Below are 27291 nucleotides of genomic sequence, written 5' to 3'. Positions count from 1 at the left end.
CAAAGAAAAAAAGAAGGCTTTATGCCGAACGTCACATGAACAAACAGGAAAAGACCGACAGACAGATGCTTGAACACAGTACCAAACGCCTGTGACCGGCAGCAGTTCAGCCTTGTTATTTGTACTTTTTTATATACAAATATATAAATGATTTAATTTCAGAAGTTATGACGGAAATATTTTCATCTTTGTTCGGACAAAATGATGCACAGCCACCCACGGGGCCAGCAGCTTTGGGGTTCACCCCCGGAAAACCTCCGCCGCCTATGCCGCCCAACCAAGCGCCGGTGGCGTCTCAGGTTCCAGTACAGCACGGGGATGAGGGGCCTACCCTGCGAAAACCTGGAGCCATGAACGAACCTTTCTATTTACTACGAGAACTGCCTGGTAAATACGTTTATGGTGTTTAAAAATACCGTAGATTCCATATGTGATTTGTAATAACGTTATGTAACATGAGACACTGCTTGTGGATCAGCTTTTTTTGTTTGTTCTGATTCAGTTGGAAACGACCTGACGGGAAACACGAACCTCATCACGCACTATAATCTGGAACACGCGTATAATAAATTCTGCGGCAAGAAAGTGAAGGAGAAACTGAGCAACTTCTTACCAGAGTTACCAGGTAAAGGAATTCTGTTTGTGTTTGAGAGAGATAGATGCATAATATGACAAACTGGCATTTACCATGTTAGTACCATGGTATTGTTATAGCATTTTGCCACTAAGATGTGTTGTCTCTCTTGCAGGTATGATAGACTGCCCAGGGGTTCAAGATGGCAGTTCTCTGCGCTCCCTCATAGAAAAGCCTCCGGTCTGTGGAAACTCTTTCAGTCCTCTTACAGGAGCTCTACTCACTGGATTTAGACTACACACTGGCCCGGTAAACTAGTGCACTAGTAGCCTAGACAGCATATTGTCTAAAACATTTTAAACATCATCTTAAAGCTTCATGTTTATATTGTTTGTGTGTGCTGTAGCTTCCAGAGCAATACAGACTGATGCACATACAGCCGCCAAAGAAAAAGAGCAAACACAAACACCGACATCATCGACCACAGGATCCTCTACCGCCAGGTGACATACTACTAACCTGATATATTTTCACATGCTGATAGTCTCTGCGCATATGTACATGCATTAACTTGGCTGTAACCTGTTTTTTCCTGTACAGAAACACCCTCAGATTCTGATCCCAAGAAGAAGAAGAAAAAGAGGGATGATGACCCTGATCGCAAGAAGAAAAAGAAAGACAAAAAGAAAAAAAAGGTGAACATCAGGACAAGCTTACAACAGAAAGTGCTTTTAAACAAGACTGGGTCTTAGAGGACAGATTATATATTCGAAAAAATAAGTACAATAATAAATACATAAACTTTGGAGGCTGTTTGACTTCTCTGTAAATGAGACTTTGCCCTTGTCATGGAAGAGTATATATTTCATAATTAATTTGAAGATTTTGTTATTTCATTTTTTTATATTCATAATGTATATTTAAAACTTTAATTCTGCAGGTTTAATCCAAGTGTAAATGCACTTTCTGATTGTACATATTTATAGCTGCTTTGTAAAGAATTAATTTAAAATTATTTTATTTTAATACAATAAGTGCTGTTACTGTTAATTAAAACACTACAAATGTTTTCATTTCTAAAATAGAAATAGAAATATTAGATAAAAAAAAAAAAACTAAAAACAAACTGAGAATTCAGGGTATAAATGTTAGATAAATATCAGATTAAAAAATCCAAAATAAAACAAACTGTCATAAAATAAAGTTTAAGTACTAAAATTAAAACCAAAATAAAAATAAATTAGAAATAAAATAGCGAAAATAAAGGCACATAAAATTAAAACAAACTAAAACTTCAATGACTAAAAATATAAAATTAATATAAATACAAAAAAAAGTTAATTTTTATATATTAATGTATTTCATTATATTAATAAATATATTTATAAACTTAAAAAGCATATAAATAATACAATAATAAATAAGTGTAAGTTTATTTATTTACTAGTGCACTAGTAGCCTAGACAGCATATTGTCTAAAACATTTTAAACATCATCTTAAAGCTTCATGTTTATATTGTTTGTGTATAATAAACAATATAAACATTATATTTATTTCATTATATTAATAAATATATTTATAAACTTAAAAAGCATATAAATAATACAATAATAAATAAGTGTAAGTTTATTTATTTTTAAAGCACCTTTAAAACAGTCACAAGACTGACCAAAGTGCTGTACATGAGTAAGAAAAAATAAAAACAACAATAGTAATAAGATAATAGAAACAAAACAAAAGCAGAGATTAACAAGTATTAAAGGCTAAATAAAATAAATGAGTTTTAAGAAGAGATTTAAAAACTGATAAAGAAGGAGCTGCTCTAAGATGGACAGGCAAGCTATAATAATGCAATAATGCAATATTAAATGCATAAACCTTAATCAATAACATCCAAAATATAAAAATGCCACCCAAAACACATCCATATGCTGTAGAATATTTTGCCTAGAATCTTGCTAGACGTGCCTGTTTCTAAACTGCTTTGATCCATCTTGTTTGTAGATCCTACTATGTTCGGTGCATGCATTTTAAACATCTGGTTTCTCTGAACCCTCTTTTTCCTCTCAGAATCGACACAGTCCTGATCATCCTGGTCTTACTGGATCTCAAACCAACAACAGCAGCCTGAGATAGAACAACTGTGAGTGTGTGTGTATGTGTGTGTGTTCGCTTGCATGAACGAATGTTGAACAGTGTTAGAGACCCTAATATGGACCAGTGTGTTTGACTGATGTTTACAAAGACTGAGTCTTTACAAAGATTTCTGCCATTTTTTTCTGAATATAAAGAACTTGAATGAATAAACTGTTATTCTTTACACATGCTTCAAATGAACTCTGTTTTTTTCACAGCACGATTGGTAACAGAGAAAGATACTTATTGATTGCACATTTCAGGCACATTATTACCAAACAACTTGTTTACCCAGTATGGTGTTGTGATCGTATTTTGGTAGAGCCACAGTCATGGAAAACATGGATATCAGGGAAGAAAAAGTCATGAAAAGTAATAAATTCTTCAAAAGTCACAAATTTCTCTAGTCAGAATAATTAGTTTCAGCTCTAAAATCAACTAGAAGTAGTGTAGTCTCATTAAAATCACTTTACAATCCTTATCCAGTCAGGAGAGGGCAGTGTTGCATATACACACAAAAACAAGCGTGTCATATATATGTGTGTGTGTGTGTGTGTGTGTGTGTGTGTATATATATATATATATATATATATATATATATATATATATATATATATATATATATATATATATATATATATATATTCAGCATCGTTACTCCAGTCTTCAGTGTCACATGGTCCTTCAGAAATCATTCTAATATGCTGATCTGCTGCTCAAGAAACATTTAATGTGTATAATTGTACAAAATATTTGTGTACAATATTTTTTTTCAGGATTATTTGATGAATAGAAAGTTCAAAAGAACAGTGTTTATCTGAAATCTAATCTTTTGTAACATTATAAATGTCTTTACTGCCACTTTTGATTGATTTAATGCATCCTTGCTGAATAAAAGTATTAATTTCTTTAATTTCTTTTCAAAAAAATTAAAATAAAAATTCTTACTGACCCCAAACTTTTGAACGGTAGTGTATAATGCTACAGAAGCTTTGTATTTCAGATAAATGCTGTTCTTTTGAACTTTCTATTCATCAAGGAATCCTGAAAAAAAAGTACACAACTGTTTTCAACATTGAAAATAATCATAAATGTTTGAGCAGCAAATCAGCATATTAGAATGATTTCTGAAGGATCATGTGACACTGAAGACTGGAGTAACGATGCTGAAAATTCAGCTTTGCATCACAGGAATAAATTACTTTGTCAAATATATTTAAATAGTACACAGTTATTTTAAATTGTAATAATATTTCACAATATTACTGTTTTTTACTGTATTTTTAATTAAATAAATGTAGCCTTGGTGAGCAGATGAAACTTCTTTTAAAAACATTAAAAATCTTAGTGGTTTCAAACTTTTGGACTGTACTGTATATATATATATATATCTATATCTATATCTATATATCTTTTTTTTTTTTTTTTTTTTTTGTGGTGTGGCAGCACATTGCTCTGAGCTTTTTTTCCAGTTACGATTTATTTTATTAGTCATTAATTGCCATTATTTCTGATGTGAAAAAAATTAAGCCCTTTTAAATATATTGGATTTGTTGAGCAAAACGATTTGAAGGTTGCTTCAAATTTAATGTAAAAACAAAATTATTCCTTATTTGCTTCTGTGTAAAAGAAATGCAGTGACAGTGCAGCTTTAAACATTCACCTTATGACAGAGCATATATTTTAATATTAATTTGACGTTTTAGAATTTGATATTTTCATACATGGTTCTGTATTTATAATATAATTATATAACATTATTATATTATATAACATTATTATATTATATAACGTATTATATAACATTATTTCTGTAACTGTAATTTCTGCGTAAACATACCTATTCTGTGTAAATACACTTTTTGATGCTATACATTTATAGGCCTATCAATTTTGTAGTAATTTTATTTAAAAGTCTTACTTGAATAAACCTAGTGTTATTAACTAAAACTATTAAAAATATATTTTTTAATTGAAATAAAGCTGAAATAAAACAAAATGTAAATATTAAATTAAAAAAAAATAAACTTAAACTGAAACAAACTGACTTGGCTACTAACTAAAAATGAGTACTAAAATATAAAGCAAAGTAGAAATAAAAAAAGTGACAAAAGCACATACAATTGCTAAAACTAATATAAAAAGAAAATCTAATTCAAAATATTAGTAACTGTAATAGTATATAAATAACACTGCATATAATTTTTAAATAATAAGTGGTCAGTCAGGCTAGTTTTTGAATTGCAGGTACCACTAGATGGTGACATGCTCCATGAAGACGGTGAGACTCTCACATTACACTGACCCATCAAATGAAGACTCAAGCGAAACATTCAGAATAACTGTATGCATATTTTAATGTTTTTGGTATTTCAAATCTGAGATTGTTGCACTCAGTACATGGATGCTCTCTTCCTCTCGCACATCTGTGTCTCCAACAGTCCCGTATGGCTTTATTGCTTCCATGTCCAGAAAGTTCAAATGGCTTTGGTTTCCCATGTCGCTAATCTTTAGATTTATATCATGACTTTTAATAATAACATAAGGCACTAGTTTCACACAAATGGAAAATAATGTAATTCGTTTCTAACCTTAAAAAAAACAATCAACCCATCCCACAAGCTTACTGCAAATAAAAGTAAAAATCATGAATACATGTTGTATTATGTACACCGAGCACATCTACTTTCAGCTCATATACATTAAATGATAAATGACGTCACAATAACAGAAATACAAAAATAGTTCCCTTTCAATTGCCTATGACACTATAAAACACGGGGGGGAAAAGCTGAATACACACAAAATTCATTTCTGTTGTTTTATAAAAATCTTGTTAAATCTGCCTGAAATGTTTTGCTTTGGGATAACACTTAATGTAGTGAACTAAAAGAGGAGAATAAAGTGATACACTTTAAAAAGCTCCATTAGCAGTGTCTTTGGTGTTAGCTGAAATGCGTGTGTTGATTGTCTCTCAAGTTTTTCAATCATAGACCAAACAGACAGAAAAACAGACACTATAATACACACGACACTCAACACTCTTTCTCTTTGGTGTAGGAGAACAGATGCTGAACATGCAGAAACCGCTCCGTCTGCGAGTCCAGCGGTTGGCTGAGGTAGTTCAGGTTCGTGAATCACAGCCAACGCGTGCGCAGTTCAATAAATATTCCTCTATAAACTTAGAAAAGAATTGCATACTTTTTACAGGGCAGATTTTGAAATTTTCAATACTCAGTAGATCATCAAACAAGACAATACTGATCTGATGCTTGCTTTTGCAAGCGTCAACCACATGTCTTATATACAACAAAAAATGAAAAAAATTGCGTGTTTAATGAGGACGTTGGAAGTGGAAATGGAGTTTGTCGCATCTCCTGCAGGTTGAAATGTGAAAGTCCTGTTATACTCCATTTCTGAGTTAAGCTTCCGGCGGCATGTGACCGTTGCTGTGTCCGTTGGCCAGAGACTGGGTTACAGCTTGATTCTCAATAGGAATGTGTCCATTAGCTTTTCCTCCGGCCCTCATCCGAATGAGATGTCTGCGATGGTAGAACAAGTATCCCGGCAACAGGAAACCAAAGAATGAAAGGATCAGAAGCCCCACGTTGATCTGATCGGATTAAAAGAAAATAAATTTAATGAAAGTTAAGCCCTGCTGTCTACAACCTAAATTGAAAAAAGAAAAAAAAAATAGTGTAGGATTTACTTTGAAAAAAATTCACCCAGACATTGCTAGTAAATTTCACAAATAAATACAAAGAAACAGCAAGTAACACACTGAATTATACATATTATTTTGAAGTAGAAAAACATAAATTTTCTCAGCTGTTTTCTTGTAACACAAATTCAATAATCTTTGTTTTAAACTTTGAAGAATTATTTGTTGCAGCTACCTTCTAAGACGGCATCTTAACTGAAACTTAAGAGAGACCGATCGGTTTGGAAAGCTTCATGTCATAGAAACATTACATGAGAGATGTGACACAAGTGATTCCAATAAACTTTAATGTTACCAAGTTGTTATGCTATGCATCATATAAAATACAAATATATTAATTCGATTTAACGTTTAATTGATACAGTTCGATTAATCTTGGGGGTCAGTACAATTTTTTTTTTTTCAAGAAATTAATACTTTCATTCAAAAAGGATGCATTAAATTGATTGTAAAATATTTCTATTTCAAATAAATGCTGTCATAAATAAATCAGCACATGAGAGTGATTTCTGAAAGATCATGTGACACCAAAGACACTAAAGTAATGATGCTAAAAATAGGATCATGTGACACCGAAGACACTAAAGTAATGATGCTAAATATAATAAATTATATTTTACAATATATTAAAACAGAAAACATTTATTTTAAATTGTAATAATATTCCAAATTTGACTGTTTTTACTGTATTTCTGTTCAGATATATCTTGGTGCACATAAGGGACTTTTTAGCTTTATTATTATTACTACTGTTATTACTGAGACAACTCCTTTTTTCAATTGGTTCAATAAAAGAAAAAAAAAAATCTGTTCACTAAAAGAAAAGAAAAAATGTATCTGATGCATCTTGACTGTTTAGTTTTTTCTTCCACAGAGCTTGTCACAATGCATTCTGGGTTTGCCCAAACCACAAAGGATTTCAGTTATCATACAATACAAGCATCTCAGAAGTTGTCATAATTTGCTTCTTACTTTTTGGAATGGGTCCATGATGCTTTAAAAAGCAGCTCACTTCATTTTGGAATAGAGCTATAGCTTTATATATAAACTGGATCTTCTGATTCTGGAAACTTCCTAAATATAACAGGTAAAAATTGTGCATTTCTTACCCAGTAAGCATCTCCATTCAGAGGTCCCACCATAATTATGAAGAGGGGCTGCTGCAGTAGAGCCACCACAGCACTGATCATAGACTGCAGCCCGGTAAGTGTGCCAAAATGATTGGACGGGTACCTGCAAGAGAGACAGAGAAAACTGTTAGCAGGTTTCTTCATTTTGTGATTGCAATGATTGTGATTGCATTGTGGCATTTAAATGACAGGTCAAAAGGTGCAAGTGTGATTTCATGACACTAATGCCTGTCACTGAGTCTGGATTTTACACATACTACATATGTTACAATTCACACACAAACAGGGTAAACCTGATCCTGTCAAGTACAGTGTTGTAACCATCTGATGTTATAGGAGCAGGATAAGTCTGTACTTGACGGTGTGTTTAAACAATAGGTTTAACTGAAATGAAAGGTAAAATAAAAGGTGTGTGTGTACTTACACAGCAGCATACAGGCCTCCACAACAGGAGTGAATGAAGCCTCGTACCATAGTATGCAAAATAAACGTCAGAATCTGAACAAAGAGAATGACAGCTATAAGAATATTCCCAGATGACACATCTACTGTAATTAAGCCAGTTTTACCTATGCAAATAAACTACCGTTCAAAAGTCTTTTTTTTTTCTTTCTTTTTTTTTTTAAGAAATTAACTTTTATTCAGCAAGGACACCATTTCAAAATATATTTCAAATAAATGCTGTTCTATTTTTTAAAGAATCATGAAACATTCATCACATTTTCACAAAAATATTAAGCAGCACAACTGTTTAACATTGATAGTAATACATTTTGTTGAGCATCAAATCATCAAATTAGAATGAAGGATCATGTGACATTGAAGACTGAAGTAATGATGTGTGTGGTCAAAGCAAAAATTATTCAGACATTTTTGATATATTTGTACTAGTGGGTGCAGGACACTATGGTTCATTTATGTAAGTGAGAATAGCAAAATAAAGTAAATTGTGACATATTATACCCAAAAATTCTTCATACAGTGGACTACCAGTAAAATTGAAAAAAAAAAAATGTTCTTCAGACACTTTGACCTGACCATGTTTTGCTTAAGTGTTATCTGACATAATTTCCCCACATACACACACAAACACACACATCCATCAATTCAGCTCATTAGTCTGCTAACAGTGTGTATGAAGTCGATTAGGTTGTTACCTGTAGAGGCAGGTTGTCTATGAGTGAAAGGATTCCAAACAGAATGAGCAGCACATTTGTGAAGATGAAGGCTCTCATGGCATTGGTCAACTTCTGGATCTTTCCGTCACGCTTTGGTACAGCAACAGCTCTGGCAGGAGACAAGAAGTCAAAGAGGATACTTTATAGAACAATTAGGAGATTGTTCTTTTGCTTCCTAAAGTCATCTCGGTATGAAACGGAAGTTGTGATAGTCTTGTCTTTCCTATTGTGATGTATATCCGAGTGAAACAGCTTCTCGAACAAGAAAAAAAAAAAAACTGTAGGGCAGGACTTGATTGGATGGTTTGTGGTTTGCTATTGGTGGATCAGATGTAAGTGACAGGTTGTCCTGCCCTCACGCCAGTAAACACGTCATCAAAGTAGAGACTACTGAAATCAGAAGAACTTAAATTTCTTACTCTTTTTCTATCTCTATTGTCTTCTGATCCACCTCACACTCTTTCATCTTCCAGTCCATGATGTATCCAATCAGAGGACAGGTGACCAGACACAAGAGCTGCAGCGTGCCAAAGATGGATGCGTAGAAACTCACTGGAAGTTAAAATATAGTCATAATCAGCACATTTATCGTGCTCAGATTGCCCTGAAACACATTATCGGTTTCATTCATCAAACTAACAAAAGTTTTAAGGGTCTCACCTTCCTTCTCTGCCTCCTCCTTCAGTTCATCAGAGTCTAAACAAGACAGAAATGCATTTTAAGTGGAAATGCATTTCACCTGGACAGATGTCAGGTTTAATAAATACAGTGATAATGCACAAGTTCTGTTGCTTGACTTACCATGCTTCTCTCCATGGGTGACCAGGAACTCGAGCATCTTGTTCATGGCTCCCATAAAGAAGATGATTCTCAGCTGAGTCATTCCCATAGTGATCAGACTCCACAGGAAGATGGGAGAGAACACCGAGCGACGGAACGGGACAGAAGCTGAGAAAAAGATTTCCAGGATGTAATTTTTCAGAAGCCAGGACACATCTTCAGCTACACATTCACACAAGTTTAACAAAGAGTCTCCAAATATATCACTTTGTCTCAAAGTGTCTCACATTGTGTATCCTGTGCTACAGCAGGCAATTTCTCGGTTTCTCCCGTTGCCTCTTCAACTGGAGACAGTTTGTAGTTTTCAGCTGATTGCTTCTTTTTCCTAATAAATGGTTGGAAAAGGAAAGAGTAAAGGAATTTTTATTCAGAAATCAAGACTCCATATTAAAGGTTTCAGTGATTCTCTAAGAGTTACTCTTCTGACGCAAATCGATGCATACAGCCGTCTGCCGGAAGCTAGTTATTATAGTTAATAAAGTTTTAAATATGGATATTCTTCTTACAAAAATCCATTGCTTAACTTCAGAAGGCCTTTATAAACCCCCTGCAGCTGTATAGATTACTTTTATGATGGATGAATGCACTTTTTTGGGCTTCAAAATCTGGTCCCCCCTCCCCCCATTCACTACCATTATTAAGCTTGGAAGAGCCAGGATATTTTTATATCTCCGATTGTGTTCATCTGAAAAAAGATAGTCATATACACCTAGGATGGCTTGAGGATTAGTAAATCATGGGATAATTTAAATTTTTGGGTGAACTATCCCTTCAACAGGATTACAAAAATCTTGTACTAACTCAATCTCTTCAGGGGTAGCAAACCCTTCCGCTGGCCAGTTCAGGAAACAGTTGAGGCAGACCAGACCTGCCAGGCCCGCCCACATCCACATGATAACGGTAAACGACACCCCGGCATCATATATCAGCTGGAGAAAGAGAGAGAGAGACAAAGACGAGATGTAATATTGATGAGGTTTTTCTTTCCATTTGTATGACATGCTTGAACAGTCAGGGAAAAAAAAAAAAAAAGATTTTGCTTGTCTGCAGCATCTGGTTGATGTTATCAAGTTTGAATGTTTTCCAATAAAATAATAAGCAGCAAAAAACAATGAGAACCATTATAATAATTGAGCAATAATAATAATAATTGACAATAGTACAAAATCAGCATTAGAATTTCTGAAGGATCATGTGAGTAAATTACAGTTAAAATATATTCAAATATAAAACAGTTCTTATAAATTGTAATAATATTGAGCAATATTACTGTTTTTAATCTATTTTTGATCAAATGCAGCCTTGTTGAACACAAGAGATTTCTTAAAGTCTTACTGACCCCAAACTTTTGAACGAATACTGCTGTACTTTTTAACCAACATCAACAAGAAAATTTTGTACAGTTTTCACAACAAAGGATGAAGAAATCCCAAGGGCTTCATGATGGAACTACAAGGGGGTTGAGAGATTACAAAATGGCAACGCCATTGATTTATCTTCAAATTCTACATTTTTATTGAATGTATTAATTTCTATCAAAAAAAGATTTAAATGATCTTAATTCATTTTGATGAATTCTGAAGAAAAATATTAATACTAACATAATAACATCAGATGTGTTCTAAATAAAATGAAGTGCATGGGGTCCATTTTGATTTCATGTTGGCATTAAAATAATTTTACACTAAAGCATTTATTGATTTAAAATCTGGCCATATACAATCACAGCTCAAAACCTGGAATAAATGAGTACCTTTGCTTTAACACTTTTATATTATGAAGTTTAAGGTGATGAGTTCTGCACATGTGGCACAGGCGTTACATTTTCCCTTAATCTGATGCAATGTTTCGTCAGAAGGTTCGATTCCTGGCACACTACACGTCAAACTGGTTTAACCTTTATTTACACACACACAAAAAAAAAATACCTTGACTCCAGGGAAGGTGACAGCCGATGATGCGTACGAGCCGATCATCAGTGACAAGACAGTTGAACTCAAACTTCCAAACATATTAGGTAGCTATCACAGGAAGAAAGGAAAAGAACATTGTTATCAGTATAGGAAAATCATAAGATGCAGCTGATCCTACATTTCCAATAAACAAGAACAGGAAGAATAACTAGATTATTGTATTTTCTGAATACAATGTTAGTGGTGCTTGTGCATGGAAAAACTCGCCACCATTGTGCTAAGGTGTTCTGGGTGGTTGCTTAAAGGTGCCCTAGATTCAAAAATTGAATTTATATTGGCATAGTTAAATAACAAGAGTTCAGTACATGGAAAAGACATACAGTGAGTCTCAAACTCCATTGTTTCCTCCTTCTTATATAAATCTCATTTGTTTAAAAGACCTCCGAAGAACAGGCGAATCTCAAAATAACACAGACTGTTACGTAACAGTCGGGGTGTACGCTCCCAATATTTGCATATGCCAGCCCATGTTCCCAACATTATGAAAGGCATTAGACAAGGGCAGAACATCTGGATGTGCACAGCTGAATCAACAGACTAGGTAAGCAAGCAAGGACAATAGCAAAAAATGGCAGATGGAGCAATAATAACTGACATGATCCATGATTACATGATATTTTTAGTAATATTTGTAAATTGTCTTTCTAAATGTTTCGTTAGCATGTTGCTAATGTACTGTTAAATGTGGTTAAAGTTACCATCGTTTATTACTGTATTCACGGAGACAAGAGAGCCGTCGCTATTTTCATTTTTAAACACTTGCAGTCTGTATAATGCATAAACACAACTTCATTCTTTATAAATCTCTCCAACAGTGTAGCATTAGCCGTTAGCCACGGAGCACAGCCTCATTCAGAATCAATGTAAACATCAAAATAAACACTGTACTTACGCGATTAGACATGCTGCATGACGAACACTTTGTAAAGATCCATTTTGAGGGTTATATTAGCTGTGTGAACTTTTTTTATGTTGTTTAAGGCAAGCGCGAGCTCTTGGGGCGTGGAGCACGAGAATTAAAGGGCCACACACCCTGAATCGGCTCATTTCTAATTATACCCCAAAATAGGCAGTTAAAAAAATGAATTAAAAAAAATCTATGGGGTATTTTGAGCTGAAACTTCACAGACACATTCAGGGGACACCTTAGACTTATATTACATCTTTTAAAAAAAGTTCTAGGGCACCTTTAAGGACACAAGTAAAAAAATAAATAAAAATAAAGCGAACATCACTTGTCTAACTGCATCACATGTCTAACTGCAAGTATGAGCACTAGTGGTAGTGATGCCTTACTTAAATACCAATAATTAACACACAATGTATAAAGTGTAAAACGAAGACAGAGAAATGTGAGAAAAGCGGTGTGAGAAATATATGCTTCTGTAAGCAGGAAGTACTGGCATGGATTGTTTTCAAAGAACTTCCAAATTTGTTTTCCAAGAACTTTCCAAGCAGTGCCTCGTTTTTACAGACTCTTGTAAACTGACAGGAGTGTGCTAGTGTGTTTTACTACCCTGTGTGAAATGAAGAGGTTAAAAACACATACTTCTGAGAAAAAGCACATTTTTACTTCCTTGTGGTTTTCACACACAAACACAGAGTGGTACGACGTAAAGGAATTTGTTACACAGAGGGTTGCACACCTTAAAGACCGGTACAGTACCCAAAGAAATGTATTTCTCAGACATTCATAGCTTAGGAAAGTTAATGAAGTTCTCAGTTGTGTTAATTGCTAATATCACATTAGCACTTTGGTCAGAGCGGGAATAATGCGATTAAGGTGTTTACATGCCTGTATATTGCGATTAAAATCGGCATAGACCACCTAGTTTAATGAGATTATACTTACTACGATTATGAGCTTAATCGCATTACTTTAATCAAAGTATTGTGTTTACATGAGGTAAAGATTAATCGCAATATTGGCAAAATACAATTATAACCACATTATGAGAGTCCATGTAAATGCACTGAATATTGTATATACTGAAAAGAGAAGGGGGCCCAACACGCAACCTTGAGGTACACCAATGGTAATTTGATCTTGGAAGAATTTAATGAGAAATTCTCTGAATTTTGATTTTTTGTTTTTTAAATCTGAGCATAGCGTGATAATGCTGATTATGAGATTAGTTAGACGAAACATCTGAAAAGGAGATTTAAGCAAAAAGTTTCCATTTGCTCTTGCCTTCATATTATTGCTGTCTAGGACACAAAGTAAAGGAATTAAAGAGATCTCATTTGTGATCGGATTTTATTATGTGTAATGAGTACACAAAGTCATGGAGGTCATTGACCTGCTAATCATAGGTCAGTTTGGATAATATCATAACACATTAAATGGAACAGGGTAAATACAGTGTTCAGTGGAATATCAGAACATGCTGCTATTGTCTCCATGCTGGTAGTAAATCACTGTCAACAAAGACACAAGAGAGTCTTATGCTATGTTTTTCTCAGAAGTGTACATCAGGATGTCATTGAATAAAAAAAAAAAACATCATGTGTTGTCTCGTGTAGTGTGCACGTATACCTGAGCAGCTCTAGATGAGCAATGTGTTTGCACAATGTTAAGTGTGTTTTGGCGTCTGCATCTGAGGGCAGCTGATTTATATATATATAGTCATTCTTTCCCATGCCAGGTGATATCACTAAACCGATTGGAAAGTCACAATCTGTTTGTTGATGTGTGTGGGTACAATGTTTGTGCCCTTGTCTGTTTCAGCTAGAGGTTGATGGGAGGGAGAGGGCGTCAGAGAAGGCGTGTGGGCAGTTTAGCATTCTGATTGGTGGGCACTGAAAAGGCCAGAATTTTTCCTTCGGTCATGTGCGTCAATCCTCTGACTGGCCCAAACACATAAATACACACATGCACACCCACACAGCTGTCCGGACAAAATAAACTTCAAAAAGCTTTGTGTGACAGCTGCACTACAAAACATGCAAGTCACCACAGGTGTCCACCACCTCATGTGCTCTTTCGCTCTACCATTTTCTCTTTTTTTCTTACCGTGAGAGACGTGAAGGTCAGACAGATCCCTCCAAAGCCGTTGAGTGACAGAGCCAGAAAAATGAGTGCAGAGAGTACTAGAACGAAAGGCACAACCATTATTACACAACTGAAACAGCTATTTGGTCAACTGAAAAATGTGACAATGACTTTAATATGACACATTATGTTTTGTGTGTCCGCTGTATACAGTAGCATACATATAAATGCTAAATTTACCACTAAATGCTATATTTGAGACTCTGTATGACTGTGAACATATATTTTACAAAAAAATGACTTATAATTTATAGAATTTACTTTGAATAAAAATGCTACTTTAATATTTGAAAAGAAAATGCACATTATGTGCTGCATGTACATTTTAACATTTTTAAATTGAACGACCACTTCTGTTAATTCACTTCAGTGGGCTAATGCTAGTAATCTTACAAGTAGGGGTGGAAATCTCTAGGCACATCCCGTTTCGATTCAATTACGATTCAGAGGGCTGCGATGCAATGATAAAACAATTATCGATGCATCTTTTTTTTTCTATACAGATTTTGTTTTTTCTCACTGTGTGACTACTTGGTACTTTTAAAGCAAATTATTTGTAATGATCCATTATGAATTACTTCCAATATCTTATATTATTAAAACAAATCGAAGTGGTTTGGCAAGTCAACTGGAAGGTTACATTTGCCAACATAAAGTGCCCTCCACAATTATTGGCACCCTTAGTAAATATGAGCAACGGTGGATGTGAAAATAAATCTGCATTGTTCAGCAAAATTCACAAAATTCTAACCTTTCATTGAAGGAAAACAGTTGAAAGTGGGGGGAAACTCACATTATGAAATGAATGTTTTTCTCCAATACATGTTGGCCACAATTATTGGCACCCCTAGAAATTCTTATGAGTAAAATATCTCTGAAGTATATTCCCATTCATATTTACATTTTTTTTTAGCACACCAGGGTGACTAGGAGCATAAAATGTCCAGCCATGACTTCCTGTTCCACAGGAATATAAACATGAGGAAACACAAATGCCAAATTCCCTTAATCATTCATCACAATGAGTAAAACCAAACAATATAGTTCTGATGTGCAGCAAAAGATTGTTGGGCTTCACAAAATAGAAAGTGGCTGTAAGAAAATACCTAAAACATTTAAAATCCCCATTTCCACTATCAGGGCAATAATTAAGAAGTTCCAATCAACTAAACATGTTACAAATCTTCCTGGAAGAGGACGAGTGTCTAAATCGTCCTAATGTGAAGTGAGGAGGAAAGGACAAAGACTCTCCAAGGATCACAGCTGGAGAATTACAGAGATTAGTTGAGTCTTGAGTCTCAGAAAGCCTAAAAAAAATGATCCTACATCCCCACAAGATGTTCGGGAGGGTTTCAAGAAAAATCCTCTGCTCTCATCCAGAAACAATCTGCAGCATATTCAGTTGTCAGACAAGACTGGAACTTCAAACGGGACCGGCTTCTATGGTCAGATGAAACTAAAAAAAAGAGCTTTTTGGCAGCAAACTCACCAGATGGGTTTGGTGCACACATGGACAAAAAGTACCCCATGCCCACGGTTAAATATACTGCTGGATCTTTAATGTTGTGGACCTATTTTTCTGCTGGAGGTCCTGGACATCTTGTTCAGATACATGGTATCATGGATTCTATCAAATACTAACAGATAAAAAAATCAAAACCTGACCGCTTCTGCTAGAAATCCAATAATGGGCTGTGGTTGGATCTTCCATCAGGACAATGATCCAAAACAAACATCAAATCCAACACAAAAATGGGTCACTGAGTTCAAAATGAAGCTTCTGCCATGGCCATCTCAGTCCTCTGACCTGAACCCCAAAGAAAATGAGTGGAGTGAACTGAAGAAAAGAAGCACCAACATGGAGCTGGGAATCTGAAGGAATGGTCTCTGATATTTTGTCAGGTGTTCTCCAAACTCATCAGGCATTATAGGTGAAGACTCAGAGCTGTTATCTTGGCAAAAGGAGGTTGCAAAAAGTTTTTAATAAAAGGGTGCCAATAATTGTGGCCATCGTGTTTTGGAGAAAAACATTTATTTCATAATGTAAGTTTCCCCCCACTTTCAATTATTTTCCTTAAATGAAAGGTTATAATTTTGTGATTTTTTTGAATGAAAGATCAAAAGGATAAACAATGCAGATTTATTTTCACAGCTGCTTTTGCTCATAATTACTAAGGGTGCCAATAATTGTGGAGGGCACTGTATGTCCCAGCATTACAAAGAACCAACAGGAAAAGAAATGTGTGCCTAGTAAATTAATACAGACTTCAGCATATTCTGAGTCACTAACATAAAATAACAGATTTCTAACCAACATCCTCCGATTATGTGCAATAAGCACAGCCATCAAGGGTCTCTTACGGTGCCTATCCACTGACGCGAAGCGAGCGGAGCAGAGCGAGCCTTTTCAGTTCATTCCTATGGAAGTTTGAAATTAATTGAAAATGCTCGCTCTGCTCCGCTCACTTCGCATCAATGGAAATAATCAAGACAATCACTAACAGGTTAAGTAAAATATAATAAATATATAGGCTAATACTGTGCATATATTAAGCGAAAGAGTTCATTTCTCTAGGGAACTAACAAGCTGTTTTATTGTGATGTCTTTCCGCCGTTGAAACACTGATTGAGCAATTACACGAGATATGACCATTTCAGTAAGTTGTACTATATCTTTCAACATACCTTCTGATGTTCATTTATGTTTATTCTGTAACTAGTATTAAAGAGGAAGAGATGATAGCGTTCACTCGCGCTCGCACTGCGGGTTGAATTGAGGTACAGTGATCTGTCACACCACCTCAAAGCACGTCAAAATGGCATTTATTGTTTGAATTTTGTGATTTCTTGGACAGAATCTGAAGGATGACACTTTGTTTCTTATTGAAAGTAACAAGACGCAGAGCTTATTGGGATTATTGGTGGTTAATGGTGGTTAGGCTACAACTCTGTAATCGTCATGTACTGCTTTCGTCTTATTCACCTGTCTTTGTCCGTTGCCGTAATTCACCGGGAAAGCGAAGTGTTCCCAAACAGGAGAGTTTAATGTTGCAATGTAATGCATTCAGTACACACGTGCACTGTACCCAAAGCCCTGTACCGAAACGGTTCGGTACGAATATGTGTACTGTTACACCCCTACTCAATTATCAAAACAGCCACAAATTAATTTTAAACAGTGTGTTGTTGAATGTTAAATGTTTTAAAAAATCCAGCAATTATTGATTGATTGATGATTAATCATTGTCATAATATGAGGACTCTTGCACATTCTTAGTGTATTAGTGTACTCACCTTCGGGGTGATAGGCTGATACAGACATCATCATACAAGAGAACGCAAAACACGCACTGAGAAAAAAACAGAATACATAAATAATTGTTAATGAAACAAATACAGACCAAAATATAAATACAAATGTAATGAAATACACTAGAATGATTAATGACGTGAATGTAAAAGTTCTTTTATATGCACATATTAGCAGAGGTGTAAAGAGTATCTGAAAACCATACTTGAGTAAAAGTCCAGATACCTTACATTGAAAATGACTCCATTACAAGTTACAAGTAACAAATTCCAATACAACTTGAGTAAAAGTCTTAAAGTATCTGATTTTAACAGTACTTAAGTATTTTACTCATGCTGAATGCAGACTCAGAGATGCACTAGTCCTCAACACCTAAGAGACATGCCGGTCATGTCAAAGTCTACTACATGCTGGTTTGAGCCTCATCACCAGCTGCAGTCATTTCCTCATCTCAAAAATCAAACACCTGCGATCAGCACCTGTTAATGCACTCACAATCACATAAAGTTGCCTTGTTGACAAGTTTGGGTGAGTAAAGGCAAAAAGATATAGTACCTTAGATGGCGATATCGCTTCTTTATATCAGAAACAAACTGCTGCAGAAAAAGTTAGGTGCCATGAAAAACGTAATGTGTAATTGCATCACTCATCACAAATGTAGTGGAGTAAAATGTACATTTACTTGTTCAAAAATGTAGTCAAGTAGAGAGTAAAAGTTGCCAATACCTTTGATACTCTACAACTACAAAGTAGCCAAAAAGATACTTAAGTACAGTAACTAATTACATTTACTCAAATACTTTACACCTCTGCATATTAGTCAGTGCTTTGAAATGCACATGAAGAGTCATGCACTGACTCAATGGCTCAAGGGCATTCTTGAAAAATTTGTTGCTTCCTGATGGAGAGTTGGCATAGTAATCTAAGATACAGTAAATGCCCGACATACTTCAAGCGGAATCAAAGAACGAACTGCTGTGACGTAATTTCGAACAAAATCAGGCCATTTTTTTTTTATAAATTTTTTTAACTGCCTATTTTGGGGCATCATTATAAACGCGCCGATTTTATGCTGCAGCCCCTTTAAATCCCATGGTCCACGCCCACAGAGCTCGCGCTTGCCTTGAACAGTGCCTTAACAAAATTTACACAGCTAATATAACCCTCAAAATGGATCTTTACAAAGTGTTCGTCATGCATGCGGCATGCATGCTTTGGATTATGTGAGTATTGTATACTGTTATATTGTTTACTTCTGATTTTGAATGAGTTTGATAGTGCTCCGTGGCTAACGGCTAATGCTACTCTGTTGGAGAGATTTATAAAGAATGAAGTTGTGTTTATGCATTATACAGACTGCAAGTGTTTAAAAATGAAAATAGCGACGGCTCTCTTGTCTCCGTGAATACAGTAATAACCGATGGTAACTTTAACCACATTTAACAGTACATTAGCAACATGCTAACGAAATATTTAGAAAGACAGTTTACAAATATCACTAAAAATATCATGTTATCATGTATCATGTCAGTTATTATTGTTCCATCTGCCATTTTTCGCTATTGTTATTGCTTGCTTACCTAGTCTGATGATTTGGTTGTGCACATCCAGACGTTAATACTAGCTGCCCTTGTCTAATGCCTTTTATAATGTTGGAAATGTGGGCTGGCATATGCAAATATTGGGGGCGTACACCCTGACTGTTACGTAACAGTCGGTGTTATGTTGAGATTCGCCTGTTCTTCGGAGGTCTTTTAAACAAATGAGATTTATATAAAAAGGAGGAAACAATGGAGTTTGAGACTCACTGTATGTCATTTTCATGTACTGAACTCTTGTTATTTAACAATGCCAAGATAAATTCAATTTTTCATTCGAGGGCACCTTTAAGCACTCAGAGCATTAGTGTGTATGTGTGTGTTCACCTTCCACAGAGTCGCAGAGGCCTGGGGCCGAACCGGTCCATGAGAATACCCAATGGCAGTGTGGCGGCACTGAGCAGAAATGAGCCAATGGTGAAGCCCAAGTTCAACATTTCATCCTGTTCCACACAGCTCAACCATTCATCTGGTTTGCTAGCATTCACACTCTCATTCTTATTTTCTACAGAAAGAGAGAGAGAGAGAGGGAAGGTCAATGAAAGCAAGAGGCAGAGACTTTATTAAGTTTTAAAGTCTCCAAGCAGTTCAGGTTTCCCAGGAACTCTAGCTCCATTTTCTTTTTGTGCTAGTTAGTGACTTGAGGTGGGGTGAACTCATGTGCTTGACTTCTGTGATTACCTGTACACAGGTGGGAGTAAAAGCCCTCTCTTTTGAGCATGATGAGCAGAGAGCCCCAGCCCAACAGCACAGCCGAACACAACAGATTCTCCAACACTGCTGTGACGGCCATCCACCAGCGCCTCCTGAACGCCTGTGCTAGAGAGGGAGCCATCCTCCTATCAAACAGAGAAAAACAGGGTCTGTCAGTAAACACACAGTGGCATATATATATATATATATATATATATTTTTTTTTTTTAAATAAATGCAATTTCTGCCAATCTTCTGCCTTAGCAAACATTAATAATGAGAACAGGTTCTTTGGTAGCATGACAGCAACAACTCAACAACCGACATTGTCAAGTACATTTTGCAGTGTGTGTGTGTTCACTACTGACTACTAATGTGTGTGCACTAACTTGCATGGGTTAAATGCAGAGGACAAATTCAATGTTGAAATCAATTGGGCTCATTAATATTTTTGTGGAAACTGAGATCAGTGCTTCCCACACATAGACTTTACTTGGGCGGGCCGCCCAGGTATAATAACGGCCGCCCAAGTATATTTGGAGACACATTTTTGCTTTGATTATTTTTATCCTCTTATACTTTTATATCCGCCCAAGATAATGAAACCATCCGCGATCGATTAACTAGTCGTTTCGTACCTGCTCATTATGTGTGCGTCAGAACTGTTTATTCCCGCGAACATTCCCACAGGTGCTGCATGTTGCAAAGTCACAAGGGGGTGCTGTTGCGCGTTCTACAAGCTCACGCAACAGCGCTTCAGACTGCTTCAAAGTGATTCTCAATCAGTGAAAAGCGCAGATTTATGCCAAGCGATTGCTAATGAACTCAAGTTGATGAATTATTACAATGTCTACTTTATGGCCTTTATATAAAAGGTTTTATACGGTTGTAAGAATCTGAAGGATCAGCCTGCAATAGTACAGACATTTCAAAATAAGAGTCCCGGTGTATTTCGGGCTTGTTTATAATCAAAAGTCACACGCTAAGTTTTTTCTCTTTATTTTGGGCATTATTGGTATTTTGGTTACACAATAAATTGTATTTAATTTGATTTCCATTTAATTCATATTAAATTATTGTAGTCTCCCCCACAGGAAGAAAAGACTAAGAAGATTATTTGACATACAAATTATTCATTATATAAATTTTACTAGTAAAATCTGTGTCCCATTCACTGAGAGAGACACTATATGACAGCAAGGAGAACATAGGAAAAGGATAACCATTTAAATGCTGTAATTTTGCATAATTTACAATGCATAATAATGCATAATATTAGTATGTAATTAAATGTAATAGTATGCTATGTAATTAAAATTAAATGAATAAAAATAATGTTAAAAATCACACATTATTTGTTTGTCACATGTAGTAGACCATTTTTGTGCCGTGGGTAATAGGAGGATTTTTCACCCGGCTACCACCGCAAGTATATTTCAAACCTGTGGGAAGCACTGGAGATAAATTTTTTTCAGGATTCTTTGATGAATATAAAGTTCAAAATAACATTATAAATGTCTTTACTGACATTTTTTTTATTAATTCAATGCTTCCTTGCTGAAAAGAAGTATTAACTTCAATTCTTTCAAAAAATAAAATAAATCAATAAAATCTTACGACCCCACACTATTGAACAAATGCAGACAATATTTTAAGGAAAGCAAGTCAAAGGTTGTTATCTTATGCATAAACTGAAGAGCTTTGATGTTAAGTGCCATATTTTTCAACAAAAAACTGAAAACTTTTTATGCTTTTTGGCCATTCATTTACACGACAACAGGGTTTTGGGGAGCTGAAACTTCTGAAAACAGGTTTCAAAGTGCAAGGTTTTGAAAACAATACAGTTATCCTCTCCGTGTAAACTACAAAAATGCGACTTTGTGAAAACGGTGATGTCATGCGCATGTGTGTGTATGTGTATAATTGTGTTTTAATAAGAAGCCAAAGGAGAATTTTCACATTGGTGAACAAGAAAGTTCAAACTAACTAACTAGCACATTTAAGTTTCTTTAGCTACAGGCACTATGAAATTAGTCTAATTAAATTAATAGTCTAATTAACAGTCTAAAGACAAATACCGTTTTTAATCCAAAAAATATTTAAAATGTTATTTCTATATCACAATGCTATTCACTGGTGGATTTTTTTTCACTGTTGAACATTGTTAGTAGACATTAGTGAGAAAATAGTGAGAATGTGAGGTCTAAACACCCACAAATCTTCATTCTTGAAATGTCTGGCAAAGTGTGAGATGTAAAAGAAAGACACGCCTAAGCCTACAACTTACTACCAGAGACAAAAGCTAAACAGAGGTGTGTCCAATCAATTTGCATGTGCTGCTAATTGCAAAACCACCAGCGATACAAATCAAACATGATGTTATATAAAACTAGAACCCTTAATTTGGTTATTACATCAGAGCCTATGTCTGAAAGGCTGGACAAATGCGTATCCTCTGATTAAACACAAGTTAAGTCCAACTTTTTGTTTGTAAACCGGGGTCAACTTATCCCATGACATTGACTGCAAGGGATCGGTCATTATAACCTGGAAAACCAAAAACACCCATTAACACACACACACACACACACACACACATACACAATAAATAGAGAGAGAAAGAGTGGGGGTGGGAGAATACAGGCAACACAAAGAGGAAGACAGAAAGTAGAGAGAAGAACCTGCAGGGATCTCAGCAGGACACTGATTCAGCGTGTTGTGTTTAATACGATTAGACACAGTCCACTAGATGTCTTTGTCCTCAACAGACAGGCTTATGGAAGGATCTTTTTTGTAACTCACACGGCGGCACGTGCTCAAAATAATCTCCGCTTATATTCTCATGAATGAAGGAAAGCAGGTTTCACTTCCTGTCAGTTTCACAGTAGTAGAAAGCCTTTCGTATTTAGGCAGATCACACTTTTTTTAATCTTCAAGAGGATTCAATTGTGGTCAGTTGCACGTGTGTTTGTTTACAGTATAAGTGAAGACGGTTTGGGCGTTCATGCTATCACGTGTTTACTGAAAACATTAGGTATCTACTGTGAACCTCTTGGCACACAGCAGCGTACACCACATTTCACACATTTCACAGTTAAAAAGTATCTATTAACTGCTCCGTCCAGTGAGTTGTGTGTCACTCGACTGGAAACAAATTCACATTCTGTGTGTGTTTACAGGGGACCAATAAGGTTCTCTAAGGCACGCCTGTTCATTAGTCTCTTAGCAGAGACCCTGGGTGTACATATTAATGAGCAGACATACCTTTCTCTAAATGTTAATTAGCAGAGAATGCTTTATAATGAAGTTCAAGTGCCAAAAGTGAGTGAAGTCTTGGGAGCATTTGAAGATTGGAATCTGTGTCCTTAACTTTCCATCTTTATGCTCTATTGTAGTAATAGAATTTAATATTGTCGTGCCCTCCTCTGGTGAGGTAATGAATCTTTTAAATGGTACAGTAACCTTCTTACAGTAATCTTTTAAACAGTAACCTAATTGAGACTTTTTGAAACTTTCTTAAAGTATGAAATACATTACGTTACTTCTGAACAGACTGTAAAACAAGGCGAATTAAGATCACACACTAGACTTTCAAGTCTTTCAAGGAAATGGTTTTCTGGTCTAGACGTACCTTTTCCGGAGCCTGATGAGTTTCTACTAAAGTATAGCCCATTTAAGTTTCTTTAGCTATAGGCACTATGAAATTAGTCTTATGACAAATACATTTTTTAATCTAAAAATATTTCAAATGTCACTTCCATCTCAGAATGCTATTAAATACATCACTGGTGGTGACATCTCAGAAATTGTCAACTGTTGAACATTGAAAGTAGACACATTAAAGGGTTAGTTCACCCAAAAATGAAAATAATGTCATTTATTACTCTCTGAGCCACTGGATTTCAACAAAAATATCTTAATTTGTGTTCATGTCGTTCCACACCCGTAAGACCTTTGTTAATCTTCAGAACACAAATTAAGATATTTTTGATGAAATCCGATGGTTCAGTGAGGTCTGCATAGCCAGCAATGACATTTCCTCTCTCAAGATCCATTAATGTACTAAAAACATATTTAAATCAGTTCATGTGAGTACAGTGGTTCAATATTAATATTATAAAGCGACGAGAATATTTTTGGTGCGCCAAAAAAAAAAAAAAAAACGACTTATATAGTGATGGCCGATTTCAAAACAACGCTTCAGGAAGCTTCGGAGCGTTATGAATCAGCGTGTCGAATAATGATTCAGATCGCATGTCAAACCGCCAAACTGCTGAAATCACGTGACCTTGGCGCTCCGAACCGCTGATTCGACACAAAATATTCATAACGCTCCGAAGCTTTTACTGAAGCAGTGTTTTGAAATCGGCCAACACTATGTAAGTCGTTATTTTGTTTTTTTGGCGCACCAAAAATATTCTCGTCGCTTTATAAAATTAATATTGAACCACTGTACTCACATGAACTGATTTAAATATGTTTTTAGTACATTAATGGATCTTGAGAGAGGAAATGTCATTATGCAGGCCTCACTGAGCCATAATTTGTGTTCCGAAGATGAACGAAGGTCTTACGGGTGTGGAACGGCATGAGGGTGAGTAATATGACATTATTTTCATTTTTGGGTGAACTAACCCTTTAATAAAAATAGAGTGGGAGGTCTAAACACCATCAGAAACAACTGAATCAAATCGCTCGAATGCCATTAATCGAATCGACTCCTCACTGAAGATCCATCCGTGAGTCACTCCGCGGGGGGAAATGGTTCTGGTCTTGGCATACCCTTTCCGGAGCCTGAAATGTTGAGTGTTTTGTCCTCCCTGTTTCCCCTGAGCACAAAGGGTTTGACTTTCTCGGCGTGTCCCAAGGAGAAACAACTTTAGTGTGTAACTTTCTCGACGGGATCAAACAAACAACTTTTTTCCTCAGCCGGTGAGATGCTCAAGATCGCGCCATATGCTTCTCACAACTACAATAAAACATGCCTGCCACTTTAAACCCAGTCTAAAGTAGAAAGTTAGCTCATTTAAAAAACATTTGAGCTTACTTAAAATCCAACAAAGGTACATTTTCTGTTATGAAACAGGACATATTTTAGAAATAAAAGAAAACTCAATAAAAAGCTGAACTCAGACTCAGAAAGTCGCCACGTGTCTGTATTTGTAGTTACCAAAGTCTCTATTTACACTCGTCTAAAGATGAACCCATCAACCCGCAAAACGCGTGTTTGTTTCTATATCTTTTACTTTTCTGTTCTAAAATTATGATAGTATACATTTAAACAACTTACCTAATTTCTGTATAAATTCCAAATGATAACCGTGCGTTGTTTCCTGGTTTCCTCGGGTTTCGGCGCTAAAACAGAAGGCAGATGCTACAAATTCTCCTGTTGCCGCCGAAGTCGACTTGATAGTGAAGTTATCTGACCCGAGCTTCTGTTTCTTGTGTCCTCAGAACAGCAGGCAATGCTCTCCAGAGGTCTTCATACTACCCTCCAATATTTAACGATGATGTTGAGACAGAGCAACACCCTCGCACTTCATTCACCCATTCACCCTTTCACTGCTCGCTTGTTCCTTAGTAGTATGTGGGCAGTACTTACTGACATACACTGTTCCTACATCAGCAATTACAATTACTATAGGCTAATGTAACCACCACACCCTTACAAATACAGTTCATAGTTATTACCTGGTTATTACTGAAAGAATCATACAGTAATAACCTCAGTTAACAGTTATTACTGTAAAAATCCTAAATTAAAACAGAATAGTCTGTCCCTACCTTTCTGTTGTTTTGTTTTCTTCTACATCTTATTTTATTTACGAGTTGCTATGAAGAAGCTGCCACTGTTTTAATGAGTGACTAGCCGTAACTATGGTATTTTAACGAACTTGGTTACCATGGTAATTCTAAGAGTTCAGTTTGGAAGATTATATAGATCTAAACAGACTAAATTACATTAATATACCTGTGTAATGTTATTATCCTCATAACCTTTGCTATTTTATTATTTTTACATGTAATTGTTATGGTAAATTAAATAGGCTAGTTGGGATCTTGACTATTACTCAAAATATATAATCACTAACAACCCGCGAGGATATAACTACATTATCATTAAATATATCAGTTATGAAGATTAATTACGCAATGTGTGAATTTTCAAGGTTGCCATCCCTTCAATTAAAATCTGCTGGTAAGACGTGAAATTATATTACCAAATGCTGAAATATCTATATTATATAGTGCCCCCTGCTGATACGAGCTGAAATAATATGGACATATAAAAAATCACATTAAGTAAAAACTTTGATTTTATTGTATTTTTAAAAAAAACGATTGCTCATCACTTTGCTCTTGATATGTATGATATATTTACATGTGTGATTTACCAACAGAATTACTCAGAATTCCAGTAAGAATACATGCTAAAGTTTTCAAAGTGCTATATTCATATACGATAACAATGAACACTTGTGGCAGTGACCATGGCCGAGGTCAATAATGAGGTAACAGCGACCTCTGGTGGTGGATTGTAGAATCTCTGGAGGCTGAAGAAATAGTATCATGGTCAATTTTATTACTGTTGAAGTGAAGGTTCTATTTAGAAACTTCACTTCAGTTGTTTCATAATATAAGAACCTTTTTGGGTTCCCATCATGGGATCATTTAATAGATTATGTTTAATTTTGCTTGAATTCATTTTTTTTTAAATTAAATTGTATGAATTAGACTAGCTAGTAAATACATTATCACAAAAAAAAAATTAAATAGCCTGTTAAACATGAAAGTATTATACAATGATTTTTTTGGCGTAAAGTTTTTTTTTTCATTGAGTCAAAAACCCTAGGGGTCTATATAGAACCCCATTAACCTTAACCTTGTTCAACTATGTTTATGAATCATATTGTAAATGAATAGCCTATTAACAATGGTGGTCATCTTAACTTTATGTTTGTCTTTGTAGAATAGGATCTCTTTAAATTTAGTTTCTGTAAAAAATAAATAATTATGTTCGTCACATCAATATACAGTGATTAATAGGCCAACAATGTGATTATTTACTAATCAGATTAATTAGT

The 27291-nt window shown here is 35.3% G+C and overlaps 2 protein-coding genes across 4 annotated transcripts; one reads left to right on the top strand and one right to left on the bottom strand.

Moving 5' to 3' along the window:
• On the top strand, positions 1-2895 carry med19a (mediator complex subunit 19a). Of its 2 annotated transcripts, none has more exons than XM_048177000.1 (6): positions 1-387; positions 479-625; positions 750-883; positions 981-1077; positions 1175-1269; positions 2646-2895. In XM_048177000.1, exons 1-6 carry the CDS (start codon positions 168-170, stop codon positions 2709-2711), a joined length of 759 nt encoding a protein of 252 aa, XP_048032957.1. In that variant the 5' UTR covers positions 1-167; the 3' UTR covers positions 2712-2895. The 2 variants fall into 2 exon arrangements, with proteins under 2 accessions (XP_048032957.1, XP_048032958.1); XM_048177001.1 differs by having other exon boundaries at positions 5-387; positions 503-625.
• Positions 2896-5050: 2155 nt separating this feature from the next.
• On the bottom strand, positions 5051-26092 carry slc43a1a (solute carrier family 43 member 1a). 2 transcript variants are annotated; one of them, XM_048176505.1, is made up of 16 exons: positions 25991-26092; positions 25497-25693; positions 20195-20352; positions 19841-20018; positions 17900-17955; positions 14567-14643; positions 11509-11601; positions 10382-10509; positions 9808-9905; positions 9542-9688; positions 9401-9436; positions 9160-9292; positions 8720-8849; positions 7987-8060; positions 7542-7665; positions 5051-6324 (listed from the first exon to the last, which is right to left on the bottom strand). In XM_048176505.1, the coding sequence occupies exons 3-16, from the start codon at positions 20346-20348 to the stop codon at positions 6133-6135; spliced, it is 1620 nt and encodes a 539-aa protein (XP_048032462.1). In that variant the 5' UTR covers positions 20349-20352; positions 25497-25693; positions 25991-26092; the 3' UTR covers positions 5051-6132. The 2 variants fall into 2 exon arrangements, with proteins under 2 accessions (XP_048032462.1, XP_048032461.1); XM_048176504.1 differs by lacking the exon at positions 25991-26092 and having other exon boundaries at positions 25497-25964.
• Positions 26093-27291: the final 1199 nt, after the last annotated feature.

This window comes from Megalobrama amblycephala, linkage group LG23 (genome assembly GCF_018812025.1).
Source record: "Megalobrama amblycephala isolate DHTTF-2021 linkage group LG23, ASM1881202v1, whole genome shotgun sequence".
Lineage (NCBI taxonomy): Eukaryota > Metazoa > Chordata > Actinopteri > Cypriniformes > Xenocyprididae > Megalobrama > Megalobrama amblycephala.
This window is presented reverse-complemented; position numbering and strand designations above follow the sequence as displayed.